At 37.7% G+C, this 16,435-nt stretch overlaps 1 protein-coding gene across 1 annotated transcript; it reads left to right on the top strand.

Moving 5' to 3' along the window:
• The first annotated feature begins 735 nt into the window (after nucleotides 1–735).
• Nucleotides 736–16,434, top strand: lamp1a (lysosomal associated membrane protein 1a). Its single transcript, XM_066660142.1, has 9 exons — nucleotides 736–1,035; nucleotides 4,381–4,496; nucleotides 6,802–7,018; nucleotides 8,306–8,479; nucleotides 9,620–9,816; nucleotides 11,469–11,591; nucleotides 11,681–11,747; nucleotides 12,417–12,584; nucleotides 12,902–16,434. The coding sequence occupies exons 1-9, from the start codon at nucleotides 984–986 to the stop codon at nucleotides 13,039–13,041; spliced, it is 1,254 nt and encodes a 417-aa protein (XP_066516239.1). The 5' UTR covers nucleotides 736–983; the 3' UTR covers nucleotides 13,042–16,434.
• Nucleotide 16,435: the final 1 nt, after the last annotated feature.

Genomic DNA, 16,435 nt, shown 5'->3' with positions numbered 1-16,435 from the left:
ATTCAAGTCAATCTGTACATATCTATGACACAGTCACACTTTATTAAAACACACAACATGCTCATTTACAATCTGGATGATTTCCAGTGAGTGCTCCAGACTGCTGTGATAGTATTTTTTTTAAAGACTGGTATGGAAAAATCAGCTGTCTTTCAGTAGTCTTTCTGCAGTTTGAGGCCAGGTGCCACTCAGCTGACTGTGGGGTGTTTTGGAGGAGTCCTGTGGGTCAGGCTTTATGTAGAAGTTGCAGAACCACAGGCCAAAATAAAAAAAATAAAATAAAAGCATATTATAAAAATGGCTACTCTCCTACAGACATGCCATACTGGTCTCAAGTGATTTTTCAGTTAAAATCCCTCCCCCCTCTTGTTTGTTTTTCTATGGCATTTATATTATTCACATCAATATTGGAATGATATTATGTTGACTGAAATTAAGAAATATATTGTGATATAAATTTTGGCCATACCATCCGGGCCTGGGTACACTTTTGAGTGCATTACTTGGCTAATATAGAAGGCTGCTAGATAGCTAACGTTATTGGTAAGAAAAACCAAATATCACATCAGTATTGGCTCCATATTAATAATGTAATACATTAATGTATTGTGTATGGCTGTACATCTCGCTTTTGGCTATGTGGAGCACCCTCTCTGTTAAACTCCGGTATAGTCAATACAAGCTCCTAATGAAATTCAAACTTGTTTTGCTAAGGTGTTTTATACAGACACACTGAGTACAGGGGGTGAGGAGGGCCTTGTGTCACGTGACTGTTCTGGGTGGTTCTCACATGACTGGAACATTCCTGCTGCTGAGAACTCAGTGAGGTATGAGAGAACTAAGCGGAGCACTGTCTCGTTGATCAACCAGGATTGAGAGGGCGGGAGTTACCCAGGTTTGAACCCGAGACAGAGACTTTGGAGAGGAACCTCGGTCCTGTTTGTTCTTCGTCGGCTCTGGAGACTTTTATTCACTCTGGAAACATGAGACAAAACCCGAGAGGACACGCTCTCTCCGCCGCTGCGGCGCTGCTGGGTGAGTGCAGGCGGTTCAAAAACGTTCATTTATATTTTAGTAGCCTAATTTATAACCCAAGCTTATTATATATGCAAATATTGATATTTCGTATTTCAAAAAACGTTCCCTCCACGGCCTCTTATCTGTCGTTCTTGTGCGGCACGGTTGCGTTTAACGTTAGTTTCCCCCGGTTCACTCCGCTGCTGATGTGTTTTCTAGTTGTGTTCGTTTCTCGCTGTTAGTGCAAATTGGTACGTGTTAATTCACACCCGGCGTAAACACGCCTTGATCGCTGCTCACTGCGGAGCTGTAGCGGTTAAAACAGGTGAGAGTTTCAGTGAAGCTGTCAACAAACAAACTACGCCATCAAGTGACTCATTCACCGAGTGGCTCGATTCAATTGAGCAAACCGACTCTTAACAGAATCTCTGATTCAAGCAGTCATTCATACACAAGTTTCTCAACTGATTACACTGAATCCCAATATAATTTTTTTTGTCTTTTGCTCATTAATCTGGTCAGACTCATGTAGAAACACTCTACAGTTCTTACTGCTGTTTCAGACAGCAGCATTTTAAAAGTTTGTGACGGAAACCACCACAAAGAATTTAGGAGAAGCTACACTTTTGGATTTATACAGTATGTGGGGATTTGTGAATATGCAATTAACCCCTCCCTTTATCTTTAACTTTCTCTTCTGCTATTAGCCTGCAGCTCAAAAGCCCCACCCTACAAGTTGCCCAGGATTGGTTCCTTAGGGTTGAGATGTAAGAAACCCTGTCAGTCCGAGTCCGCCTGTTTGAGACGCTCTTTGGAACACTGCAGTTTTGAAATGAAATATTCAGACTTTGTGTTACCACACACAGTATGTGAATGTAATTTTTTTGTGTGTGAATGATGATTGTTTAGACTGTTCATGACGAGACTCCAGGCTCTCGTGAATCGGTTTGTCCGAGTTTTTTTTTTTTAAGGAATTGAATCAATAGAACGATTCATTAAGTCACGGTTCGTTTATTCTGGCCTGTTGTTCTGTTTCTGTCAAATAAACCTTAATGTCTCATGTAAACTATAACTCTCTCACACACGCTGCATTGTGCTCATAGGCCGTTCGCGCGCGTCACGTGACTGCAGCGGCGCTTTGTGTGTATTAACAGACGACTCTCTGTGTGAGACACTCACTACTCTGTACAGAGCTCGCTCTCTTTGTGAATTAAAGTCTGCATTTTCTCTTCAGACTGCATGAACAGTGTTTTATACGTCCAACGGGTGCTATAAAGGGCATTGTTAAGCTCTGGACTGGATTTAAACGTATTTAAAATTGTAACTTTTTCATTTGACAGGAAATAATAAACCTTTTTTCTTCATTAAGTATAGATTGTGTTTAAAAGCCTATAGGCCAGTAGCTAGACTAGCAATCAGGTCTGTTTGGCAACATAGGTTTACACGATATGCACCAAAACAGTAATTTTCCTCCTTGTTTTTACATTCACTGTCCATTCTCTCAGCTCCACTGAGCATACAGGAACATATTGTTGTTTTAAAATTACAGGCTGTGGTTCCCCTTTTGCTCTGATTACCTTTCATCTGGTTCTTTCAACTGTTAGGACTCCTACAGGGCCACCACAGAGCAGGTTTGGGAGGTGGATCATCCTTAATGCTGTGGTGGTGTTAGCATGTGTTCTTCTGGTCTGAGTGGATCAGACACAGCATTGTTGCTGAAATGTTTAAACTGAGAATTGTCCACTAACCAAAAATATGACCACGGAAATGCCACTTGTGTTGCTCTAATATCAATAAACCGGTTTAGGCAACATTTTGTCTCAGCACAGATGTTGATGATAAATTCTCTTAAAACAGAGTGCTGGCCTAGAGGGTTGAGGAGAAAAAAAAGCCTGTCAATGTGTCTTGCTTTCCCACGCCATATTTGTAATGCAGTTTTTCACTGTGGTTGTGGTTTTTATTAAAGCTACAGGCCTGTGGTCAGGCTTTGGCAGGAGTGAATACGTTTATTTTTGTTGTTTGATATTTTTTATTCAAATAGCTGTTTAATGCTGTTACAGTGTGTCTGAGAGTGTACGGTCACTGTCTGTCGTGTCCACATTTGAGTCCTTGCTTATTAACACACCATGGTTTCACAACAGAGGCCTGGACTTTGTCCTGTCCATTTGTGTACTCCACTGTCTCTGTATCTTCTCTTAGGTCTAAAATCAGACTCTGTAGATATGGTATGACAGATTAATTTGACTGTTGGGTTAATGAAGATATTTGGCATACATAAAAATAACCATATAGGTGTTAAATTGTCACTTTATCTCCATGTGCCCAAAATCTGTGGACACACACTCATTTCATTACTCCGATGAAGGGTGTTAATAGGTAGTTTGTAACAGAATATGTTCGATGTTGGAACATCTGCAGATTTGGTTGTGTACATTTGCAAAATCATGTGTGTGGTCGGTCAGGTTCTAAGATGATTAGTTCTGGATCACAGACACAGCTCTTTCCAAAGGTATTTAATGGTACTCTGCATTGGAGGCTTTATACCCCACTAGCACACACTTTGCATTGAGCATGAAAAAGTTTATTTTTAAGTTCCGCTGCTCCAGTGTCTCAGTTTAATCCATTGTTTTCTGCGTAGATTAAACAAGCTCTGTACACCCATTTAAATGCTGATAAGGTCAACAACTCACTGAGTGTTTACCTCTGGCTGTTTTATTGGGCTATGGAAATTATATGTGTTGTTTATTATATGATAATATAAAGTAGGTGGATGATTGTCCTGGCTGTACTCACTCACAGACAGTCCTTATGTATAAGGTACACAAACACACACACATATTTCATTTATTTGAAGTGTTACATGACCACTTTCCCTTGATCTAACATGTTCGGGACAAAGCCTGAAAGATAGGCCTCATCACCCATTACTTGCTGAGGTGTTCAGTTAAAAGGGTGTTCTGCGACTTTTGACTCACCCTTTATATATTTATCAATGTTCATAGCGCCGTCTGGTGGTCAGTTCTCTAATTGTTAGACTTTAATGAAACTTTTTATAGGGGTCCTTTTAGACCAGTAAGTACTTTTTAAAATTAATTACTTTTTTATTGTAATATTTTATTTAAACATTGAAAGGCAGTGGATGATTGTTATTGTTTTTATTTTGTTAAAATGTGTATATATACATATATTAAATACAAAATAATCTGATTTTAATTATCCACTGCACTGAAGAAAAAACACATTTTTACAATAAGATATTGGCAGACCTTCTGTGGCTGTTCTAACAAAACAGCTTTAAAGAAAGGGTATATTTTGAGAGTTTTACTCCAGTGAATAAGGAGGTTGTGCTGCTGTGTGTTGCAGGTTTTTTGGCCATGGCTCATGCTGTATCATTTGAGGTGAATGACCAAAATTCAACGTGTATTAAAGCAGAGCTCTCTGTCAACTTCTCAATCACATACCCCACAGCCAATGGAACGGTATGAACTTTTTCAATGATATGCACTAAATGTTTATTTATTTAGTTATTTTTAATTTCAGGTACAGATGCACTAGAGCTGAACAATTTGGAGTATATTTGCAATTGCATTTTGATAAAAATTATTATATAATATAATAATTATATATTATTTATAGTAATTAAGGGCCAGTCCTGTTTGTTTATAATGTCCCTGTTAAAACATTTTTTAAGTCTTTTACACTGTGATTACCATTTTATTACAGAAACTAAATATGGTTAAGTATGGTTATTCTTTCAGCCCCAAATTATACACTGTTATTATCAAACATGGAATTCAGAACTGTTTTAGATTTTCTGGTGACCTGCACTACCCTTCATATACAGTAGATACTAAAATATTAAAAAGAAGATATCAGAAAGGAATTTTTGATATCTGAATCCACATTTCAGTTTTTGAGACCAACATCAACAAGTTAATAACTAATAGGGCTGTCCCGAATACAATTTTTAGGGCTTCGGAGCTTTGGCCTGGATATTCAGTGAATATGTGGGGAGTGGGGTGGTGTATATTGTTGTCATCAACAAAATCCTCTTCCGTCCCCTGCTTTAATATCCCTCTCTCCAGCTGTGGCTCACAGCGTGGCTTCGCTCCCCACAGTAAAGCTGACTAGCGGTTAGTGAGTCAGTTTTCTATCGGGTGTAACTCCTTAATGCAGTCATGTACATCCACAAACACTGGTGCATTTTGTTATTCCTGATTTGTGAATTCTCATGATGTCATTTTCCATGCTGTAATCCGCATATTTTACACACCAGCATTTAATTTTCTAAAGCTTATAACTTCAAAAGTAAAGCATTCACATGAATGAAACCAGGTTCAAACTAACCAGGCTGATTTGTGGACACTTTCACAGTTCTTATTTTCTGTCTGTGGCTTGTATACGGCAAGCAGAGAATTTGAAACTAAAATAAATGTGATTTTTATTTATTTATGTATTTATTTTCTTCCCTCCTCTCTCCCCCCTCTTTATTTTGGCATGTGATTTTTCAATACAAACGACATCCAAAATCTATGAAACTTTGTTTGATTAAGGAGTGCTCGATTTGTGAAAACCTTCACTAACACACTTTGGTGTATTTCAATGTGTTTTACACTTTTACTTGTTTTCATGTGTCAAAATACAGCAATTACAATAATTAAATACAATAATTCATATCACTTTCATAACTGGCCATGCATTTAGATTAAAGCTGTCACACAAAAAAAAAACATTTGTCTGATTTGTGAAATATGTCACAAAGGTCTGTCCGACCTTTAATTGTGGCACTAAAAGTATATATATTTTAAATGGTTTCTCTGGTCGCTGTATAGCAGCCACAGACAGAAAATAAGAACTGTGAAAGTGTTCACAAATCAGCCTGGTTAGTTTGAACCTGGTTTCATTCATGTGAATGCTCTACCTTTGAAGTTAGAAGCTTTAGAATATTTAACACTGGTGTGTAATATAGGCAGATTTACGGCGTGGACGATGACAGTGTCTGAACTCACAAATCAGGGACAGCATAACGCACCAGTGTTGGCATTTACAGCCGATTAAAAAAAAAACGAATCGCTAAATTGCAAGCCAACTTTACTGCGGTCTCAGACCTTGCTTTAAAATGACGTTTAAGTCGTGCATAAAATGTTGTCCTTCGCTAACTCGTGCATACACTGTGCCACTAAGAGCCAGAGTGTACACGAATAAACCAGAGCTTCATGGAGGCGTTCTAACTGTAGCTTCGTTGTAAGTAGGTTGCTGTAGCATGTTAGGCTGCTAGGCTTCGTTCAAGACTTTTATGTTGACAGGGTGGAATATGTGGAGTGGAGGGTTACCTATATTGATAGTCACATTTATCCATCAAACGAATATCAAAATCTCAAAACTATAAAACGATTTCCTATCCAACCAACGAATAGCCGAATATTCGGGGCCAGCCCTAATCAGTAATATGTTAAATTTGAATATACTACAAAATTTGATCACCATGGTTCTAATACAGGATATTAATTCTTTTACAACTTCATTTACTTTTACTGGTGCTCTTTATATTTCTCAATGATGGAATCAACATTCTGGACACAACTAAAATTATCACTATCTTTTACTGCTATGTGCAAATTATTCAATGTCTCTGAAGTTGTTGATCATCGTATTTCTCTCATTACAGACTTAAATGGTAATGTCTATCTATGTCCTTATCCATATCCGTGTTTTTGCTGCCTATGTACACAGTTCACAAGCTGAGGCTCTTTATTGTGTTGTAACTGTGTTTGTTGTCTGTAGAACACTGTCATCGTGCCGCTCCCAGACTCTGCAGCAGTGGGCAATGGCAGTTCCTGCGGGAATTCAGGGCTCTCTCCACAGCTGCAGGTCTCCTTTGGAGAGGGTCACTCTCTGGGCCTGGTCTTTTCCTCTGATGGCCATATATATCAGGTGGCTAACCTCAGCGTGACCTACAACCTGAGTGACAACCAAACCTTCCCTCAGTCCTCCAGCAAAGGTAGGAACCCACACATTCTGCCTTTTACTGCATCCTGTTAAGAAAGTTGTGGGCAACAAGCACAAGTGCACACACTATGACTGCTACTAAACCCCCATGCAGGTGAGTTGCTCTGAGGAACATAAGTTGTTTTGTTTTTTTAAGCACTACAAAGCAGTTTGAGTCTTCATTTTGTAAGAAGAGGTTTATAAGAAAAGTGTAAAAATAAGCTGTGGTCATTTTTTATAAAGCTAATTTTTGCTGGAAGCAAATATATAAAGATTATAACTGGTTAAAGTAAGTATTGTGATTTTACACTTTACTGGTATTTGGTAAATATTTTGTATATTACTGAAAGATACTTTTTTTTTTTAATTATGGCAAATATCCAGTACTAGGTGTTGGTATCTGTACTTTTTAATATCATCAGGAAATGCTTGATTAAATGAGGGAACAAAAGAACAAAGGACTCCATCATGTAAACCAAATTGTTGAGAGTATCACATCATAAAGTGACATTCAAAAATCAGGGTGCAGTAGTACGTGGTAGTACACATTCCTGCAGTCACGTAGTTGGTATTAAAACTGGAAAAGAAGTAGTATTTTTGTAACTTTTTGCAATTTGTCATACTCTTTAATATAACACATTAAGGAGAGCTTAATCTAACAAATTACCAATCAAAAGTGTTTTTGAGTGTACGTTCTCGTCAGTGTTTAGTGTAAATTAGTGCTGTTAATGCCTTAATGCTTGTGATTAAGCTGGAAACTTTAATGTGTTATCTTTGTTTAATCGAAATAAATAATTTGACCTAATTTGGTTTCAACTTCCTCCCATAATCAATAATTTGAGTCTATTGATGTATTAGTTGTTTTATTAGGCGATGTAAAGTGTCGTTATTGTTGAGGTCAGATGGTGGTAGAATACATTATTACAATCTTCTCAATTAAAGCTTGTCTCAGAGTTTTGTTGTTTGATGTTAAGCTTCTCCCTGAAACGTTCACTCAGCGAATTAAGAGATTCTCATCCAAATGTCATCAAAAGAATGTTAACGGATTCCTCTCGCCATTTTGTCATGAAAACCAGTCTACACTTTTATATTTTAATTTTAAAATATAATTTTAAAATATTTATTTCATCCCTTCCAAAAAAACCAAGTAAATATTAGCATTTTAATCATGATTAATCACAGAGTTTCCTTGTGATAAATGTGGTTACATTATTTTTTTGTCAATTGACACAACTAGTTTTAAAATATCCATCCAGTGGTTGGAACTGAAGTACTGTGTGTTTCTTTCTCAACTATTCAGACATTTTGACCTTGGCTACAAACACCTCAGGAATCTCAGCTCAGATTAACACCACCTACAGATGCCTGAGCTCCACCTCAGTCCATCTGGGTGGGCCCAAGGTGCAGTCCTCTGTCGCCTTCTTCAACATCCGTTTGGAGGCCTACATGCCCAGCTCCAACTTGAGCACTAACGGTAAGTCTAACTGCAGTCGCCTTTACACTCCGTTATAATTAACAACAGAGTCACACTGCACTAATGCAATGTTTCTGATTCCCCCCCTGTTCCTTAAAATGCAACAGAGCTAACAAAGCAATGGATGTTAACAAAACAAATCCTTGCATTTTTTAGACATTGTTACTTTCTAGTTGCTTTCTCTTTGTGGTGTGTGAGAAGCACTTTCTGACTATATTCTAGTTCTGTTCCTGTTCTTTACTCAATAGGGCTGGACTGAATGATTATTTATTCTAGATTTGCACTTGAGTGCTATTGAACTGAAGTACTGAAATACATATAGTCATTTTCATATGAAAGGCCAATAGATTTTTTTATTTATATATTTTTTCTTTTTCTTGGGTGAGTTGGGTTCTTGGGAATATGAATTTTAATGTTATGTAAACATCTGCCTATTAATACAGATAAGTCACCACAGCACGCACCACCAAAGGAAGAAATCTTTTAATTTATTCATTGTAGCATTTACTTTAGTTGGCCTTTTTAAATTAAATGTATTTATTTTTAATAAGTTGTTTTTACTTTCATATCAACTACAATATTATAAATCTCCTTATCTCTGATTCAGTGATTTAACTTTCCATCAGTGCATTGTAATGTATACACAGTATCAGAATAACTGGGTTCATTGTATTTAAATTACATAGCATTTGAGTGCTTTTTTGTGACAAAAACAAAATACATAATTTGAACATATATGATTATTGACAACACTGACCTCAATTAAACTGATGTCCTGGTATTTGTTGTTGCTGTGTTCTGTGTAAAAATGATTATTCAATAAATTGATGCTTCGTCTGTGATTAATTATTTACAGTTGGATCTCAATAGATTAAAATATCAAAAAGTTCATTTATTTCAGTAATTCAAAAAAGTGAAATTCTTCTGGGTTTTCATTGGCTGTAAACCATAATCATCAACATTTAAAAGAAACAAAAGCTTGAAATAGATCACTCTGTTTGTAATGAATCTATATGTTTCACTTTTTTAATTGAATTTCTGAAGTACATGTACTTTTTAATGATATTCTAATTTATTGAGATGCACCTGTATGTAACCAGTGTAATTACAGAGTATGTTTTTTATGTGTGTGTTCTGCAGAGAGTGTGTGTCCAGCTGATCTTCCTGTCAGCACCATAGCCCCCACCCAGTCCCCCACCACCACACCAGCCCCCTCTCCATCTCAAATACCTGATCAAGGCTACTACAATGTCACCAACTTGAATGGCACTGTGTGTCTCATGGCCAGCATGGGCCTGCAGCTCAGTGTGACGTACTTCTCAAAGAGTCAGAATAAGGTAAACACTCAGATGCTCACTGAATTATAAAGCGTGTTTAAACTCTGAGAAATGGCTAAGCAGCTTAAGTCCTTAATGTGATCTTAAATGACTCTACCCTCCATAGTCAGAAATGTGTAGAAATAAAAAGGTGGAAGTGACATGCAAAAAACTAATGTCTGATTAATGAAAGTCCAATTGCTAAAGCAATCTTTAGCTATACAATTAAAATGTAGATAAATAATGGATTAATGTGCATTTATACATGGGTGGGCAATCTTATCCACAAAGGGCCTGTGTGGCTGCTGGATTTTAGTCCATTCATGCCAGAGCACAACTGAATTCACTCCTTTAATTAGTTGGTCTTAGTAAAACAATAGATAATGTAACCTGTTGGTTGACTGGAACAAAAACCAGCAACCACATTGAGACTACTCATTCTGACAAACGTATTTTTAAAATAAAAGGTTGCTGGGGAAAAACAGCATTCAGAAATATGTAAACTTAAAAAACGGAAATAACGAAAGAAAGAAAATGGAATAACTGCATTATACCCTGTTTCCAGAGAAGGTGGAACGTTTTGTAAAATGTGATTGAAGACAGGCATCAAATTATAAATTTGTATATATTAATGAAATATAAGTTTAATAAATTTGGGAGAATTATCAGAGCACATGTTTTTTTTCTTGTGTTTTGTAAAATATCCCAATTTTTATTTAAATATTTTTGTATTATGAAACATTTTAAAATATAGCCACTTTACTGTGAATTGTACTGGTATTTTTTTCTAAAGAGTGTTATTTGTTGGATATACAGGATTTTATTTTCCAATTTGTCATCTTATTGCATTATGAACACTCTAGTCCTCATGCCTGGTCACACACTGCTGTGGGATGGCACCCCATTCTTCAACCAGCATTTGTCGCAAGTCAGCCAACGCGGTTGTGTTAGTCACTCTGGCACGAATAGCACGCCCAAGCTGATCCCACAAGTGTTCAGTGGGGTGAAGGCCATTGAGGCATTCCATCCTCTCCACTCCCAAATTCTGGAGGTAGTCTCTGATAACGCTCTGTGTGGGCAAGCGTTGTCATCTTGGAGGACAGTGTTTAGTCCTAGATTAAGGAGATATGGGATTGCTACTGGTTGCAGAATTTCTTCTCTATCTCTTTGCATTGAGGTTGCCTCCAATGATGACAAGCCTCATTTTTCCAGTGAGAGAGATACTGCCCCACACCATCACACAATATAAGCTGTGTGGCATTAGCAGAGAGGATTCGGCAAATTTTTCATGGGCGCAACCCACATACTCAACTCTATTGCTCACCCACAAATGCATGTTCCTTACAAATGTGGCACCATTTAAAAGGGAAGTTAACAGACTTTCACATGGTATAAGATTTATTGCCAAGAAGCATTGTTACAACAAAGAAGTAATCTACCAAATACAAATTTCCACGCGGACACCGGGAGAACACACCAAACTACTCACAGACAGTCACCTGGAACAGGACTTGAACCCACAATCTGTGTGACTGCGACACTTCCTACTGCACCACTGTGATGCCCCTAATTTATTTCCATAATTCAATATTATATAGGTACTGTACATACCCTGGTTTAACCTTTGAATATATGCTCCTTTGATTAATGTCTTGTTATAAATTTTCCATCAGACTCTTCAGGGGATAATGAACCTGCAGCCCAACAGGACATCTTTCTCTGGGTCATGTGAATCCACAACCGCCACTCTGGTGCTGACAGAGGACCTTACTAACCTCAGTTTCACATTCGAACTGGTGAGGGGTACACAGCCACACACACACACACTTGCTTTCTCTTCCATTCACTTTTGTCTTGACTGTTTTATGTATGACTCGTTTCACAGAATTCCACCACCCATAGATATCACCTCAGTGTCCTGAATTTGTCTGCCTCCTGGCTTGATATGACTGGTAAGGAAGAGAGCCTCAGTATTTACACTCCACAGAAAGTCATTAAGTATTGCAGCCAAATCTTGTTGTTTTAACTTTCCAAGCTTTTACTTAATCTCAGCTTTTAAATTAATGTTATTAGTTTTTAAACCTAGGACAGATACTAAAGCTGACTGTGTAATAATCTAAATATTCATATATACCTTTTATTATAATCTTTTCCTTATTTAGTATTTTGACGTTGGGTTAGTTTACATTTTAGACGACACATATCTTTTCGATTCTACACCATATTTGCCAAGAAACACAGGCTCTTTTAAACCAATGTTCTAATTTAAAAAAAAAACAAAAAAAAAACAGGAGAAAATGGCAGCTACTTACCAACGGATGGGATATTGGGCTATAAAAAAGAAAAGACAAATCCAGATAATATTAGCTGAAGTCTAAACACAGTCAAACTCTCCTCTATGATTGTTTTTACAGTGAATTCTTTGATCGACTGAAGCACGATAAATCAAAGTAATACATTAAAATGGCAAATAATGAGAGCCAACTCTATCTTGCCATCATTATGTGTGTATTTCATTATATATATATATTCCAATACTCTTTAGTAAACCGAGTATATAAATCTGTAAAATACCCATGTGAATCCAAATAAGTAAGCAATATTTTGTGTGTTATCTCCAGTTCCAGTTGCTGTGAGCAATAGCACTCTGAACTACCTACAAGCCACGAATGGAAGCTCCTACATGTGCAAATCTGAACAGATTCTCTATGTGACAAACAGCTTTTCCCTCAAAACTTTTGGACTGCAGGTGCAGCCCTTCGGGGTCAACGGCAACAAATTTGGAAAAGGTAATGATGGACCCTTTAACACTCATATAGCAGGAATCTTTATCCTATGACAAACAAAAAAACGAACATTTTGATATGTTTGGATAGAGAGGGATGGTAGTCCCTTTCTTGTCCCTTTAAGAAACTGTAAGCCTTTTAAAATGGTAAGTGAATATAGACACAGAATAAACCGGCAACGTGTCTGATCTAGAGTCAGAAGAAAAACACAGGACACAGTCACTGTAAGGAAATATCCCTAAACTATTGTCTCATCTCTGTAACATGTGACTGCTTGGGTGGTTTTGTGTAGTTCTCATAGTGTCTCTGTCTCTCTGTAGCTGAGGAGTGTCAGCAGGACAAGGACAGCATGCTGATCCCCATCATCGTGGGCGCTGCCCTGGCTGGCCTGGTTCTAATTGTTCTTATAGCTTACCTGATTGGCAGAAAGAGGAGTCACGCAGGATACCAGACCATTTAAACTTCATCAATGCCACCACCAATCAGAATCTCTGGAATCCCTATGGTTTTCCCACTGGAGATTTATCCTTGGCTACTTCTGACAGAGTGGGGGAAGAAAACTGGCTTCTGTCTGAGTGTCTGTGTGTGGAATGTGTGGAAGTAGAGGCATGAATGTATGTGTAATTGTGTTGTTCCTTTTTTATTTTATTATTATTATTTTATTTACCCCCCCCCCCTTTTCTGTTGGTTCCTCCCAAATGCTCTTGGACTACTTGTGAAGAAAAACAAAAACAAGTCACCTAATTATTACTAACAGTTTTTTCTAGTCCTGTCAACACAAACTCAGACCAGCTACCAGGAGTGAAACCCTGCATTTCCTCTCGCTGGATCCCTCTTCACGTTTCACCTTGTTTATTGGTCACTGTACCAATTATCTGTTGATTTCAGAGAGGTTAATTTTAATGGGACTGACATTTGTGTAAATAAGTGTTCTACCTTATAAGTTATGAATGACTTTTCTTTGTTTTTGTTTTTAACCAGATAGGGAAGGTGTGGCTTTGTGGCTTGTCAGCTTATTCCTGCTGTTAACTTCCACTTACCTGGCATTATACAGCCTTGCATTACCAGGCTCGGAGAGTCAAAAACAGCACATGAGGTGGGACAGAGTCATACTGTTCAGAGGATGGGGCTGGAAGACCTGGTGTAATGGCCTGTCATTAATAGGGTTTTTCTGACTTGCATTACAAATGTAGTCACTCAAGTCTGGTGTCCAGAATGGGCTACATTGCAAACAAATAATAAGGCAGTATATATATATGTGTCTGTGCGTGTCTCGAAAATAAAGTTATGGGAACACTATATAACATTTTACCTTTTAAAATTATAGGTTAAAAATTACTGTGATGTTTCACTGACATGTAATAGGAAGAATAGAGCCTCTGTTTACACTACTCTGGGCTCAGCACTCCAAAGACTGCACTATGTATTTTTTGTGGGTGGGTAGGAACCCCCCCCCCCCCCCAATTGATCATTATTTTTAAGAAAGATGTCAAATGCTAGGGAAATATCACTTGGCTTAAAGTGAGAAAGTTTGGCTGTCAAAAATAGGAGGACACATTATTTCAGGCAATGATGAAGCAAAGTTCAGACACCAGTCTTGAGAGATTGACATTAAAGCCAGATCTACACACATTTTCTTAATTCTGATTCAGCAGCTACAAGTGACCTGTGGAAATCCAGGCTTTTGAGACACATTCTGCAGGTGGGTGTGTATTTGAAAGAGAAAACCAGGCCAGAAGGAGAAAGAAGCATTAAATGACGAGGGTGTATAAGCCCAGGTTTTAATAAATAATTGATTAGCTTTTCTCGTATTATCTCTCATCAGGGAACCCGGCTGAATTAGAAATTAGAACTTGCATCATAGTATCTCTCTGTCTCTGTCTTGTTGATACTTTTAGAAATAGATTTTCTCAGGTTGATTTAAAGCCTGGTATACCGAGGACATGGCGAAACTCCAGGAAACGTATCTTTTCAACAGCCCATTCATTTCTAATGGGCACTATACGCTAGAGCAGTTAGTTCTATTTTACACAACACCATAGGACTTGCTTGTAGTTAAAATGTTTGTTTTCCTATGGTGTGACATTCGTAATCATTGTTTAATGTCCATTTTCCAACCCCTCTTTATTTAACAGAAATGGCTGCCAGTTAGAACAGACTGTTTTGATTACATTGCCTTGACAACCGATATGTAAATAAGCTCTGAGATGGCTGCCGTGTTTTGCTCTTTAGTTGATAGTTCATCAACAGTCTGGACTGAATCTCTCTTTATAACTTCTGAGTGGAGTTAAACTTCAAAGTTTAGACTGAATAAGAGGGTACATGTAAATGAGCTGGTATTTGTGGAACACCTATAACAACATACGTAAAACAGGCTGTTTTTGCAGCTCAGTTATTACACCGGGAGTGAATTAGATTTCCCCATTTGAAATGGGCCATTTAATTATTCTTAGGCCCTGTAATGTTGATGTCACACAGCGTACCTGTCCTGCAAATTGCTCATTCCTTATATTTTGAACGACATAAGTCATGAAACTACAATGTACTCATGCATACAGCACTAGATTTCAGATTCCTACGTATGAATAAATAAAAATGGTGTATTAGAAATTATATAATGCACTATTGAGCTCTAGATTCAGTAAATGTATGACTTGTCTAGTGCACTAAATGGGGAGTATGGAGTGAGTATGGGGATTAAATGTAATTGGTGTTGTCTATGTCTCTCTTTAAGAGGTACGATGGCCCCCTATTGGGCTGGTGTGATAATGCCACTGTTTCTGTTTTTATCTGGATGGGGATAGTTTTAAAAATATCCAGATCTGTGTGGATGGGTCTTAACCTCCCATTTCGGGTCAGTGTATCCAGGCTTTAAACAAATCAGGAGGGAGAGAGAGAGAGAGATACTCGCGGGTTTGTGGGGCACAATATCTATCCAGATATTGCTTCTGCTTTGTTTTCCCTCTTTGCCTTTTACTGTTTAACAATGGCCGCCATGGCTCTTCTGGAGAAAAAGGGAAACTTACAAGTGACTGCACATGCTTATGACTTGGACAGCAATGGTATCACCTGCTCACTGAGGGGATACTTGTCATAACTTCATGTATATTTCTCTAGTATGTAAATGCTACATGGATGCATGTTTTTTGAAGTTTGAGAAGACAGGGATTCAGTTCAAGGTTTGAGCTGCAGTTTAAGAATATTCTAAGTTACAGGATTTCTCAGTTCAGCCAGATAGCTTCAAGACAAATGTGTTCTGTAGGAAAGGAGCTCATGGATCTTTGAGCCTAGACTTGTGGCCTTTGGTTATCTGTATTAAGACTGCATTTAATTCAGGGGTTTGGTTGATGGTTAACACAAGCAGAGAGGTCCAAAATTTACAGACCACTGAAAGGGGAATATATTTAAAACATTTTCACTGTGGAAATTTGAAATATTTATATGAATTTCATTGTGGGTGTAAAATACTTACTCAAATCCACGTGAGAGTCTCTATCTACATCTCTATCAAACACCTGTATTTCTTGGTTTAAATGAAAGTAATTCTTATTTTCACTGTGGTCTTAGATTTTTGGAGCTCACTGTATAATGAAAGTTGTGGTTAAGTTCTGAATACATTCTCTGTGCAACTGGATCATGTGCTTTCATTGCATTGCAGATCCATTTTCCTTCTGATTAGTGAATAGCAGATGACAGGAAGGTTTGAAAGTTAAGATTTTTTTGAAAACATGCCATTTTTTTCTGCTGTGGATTTATCATAAAATTGCAGTGGTTTGAGCTTTTATTTTTGCAGTTTTTAATGCATCTTGGTGAGTTCAATAAATGAGGTGAACACACTTCTGCACATCGCCCAC

The sequence above is a fragment of the Hoplias malabaricus genome, chromosome 2 (genome assembly GCF_029633855.1).
Source record: "Hoplias malabaricus isolate fHopMal1 chromosome 2, fHopMal1.hap1, whole genome shotgun sequence".
In the NCBI taxonomy this organism is placed as follows: Eukaryota; Metazoa; Chordata; class Actinopteri; order Characiformes; family Erythrinidae; genus Hoplias; species Hoplias malabaricus.
This window is presented reverse-complemented; position numbering and strand designations above follow the sequence as displayed.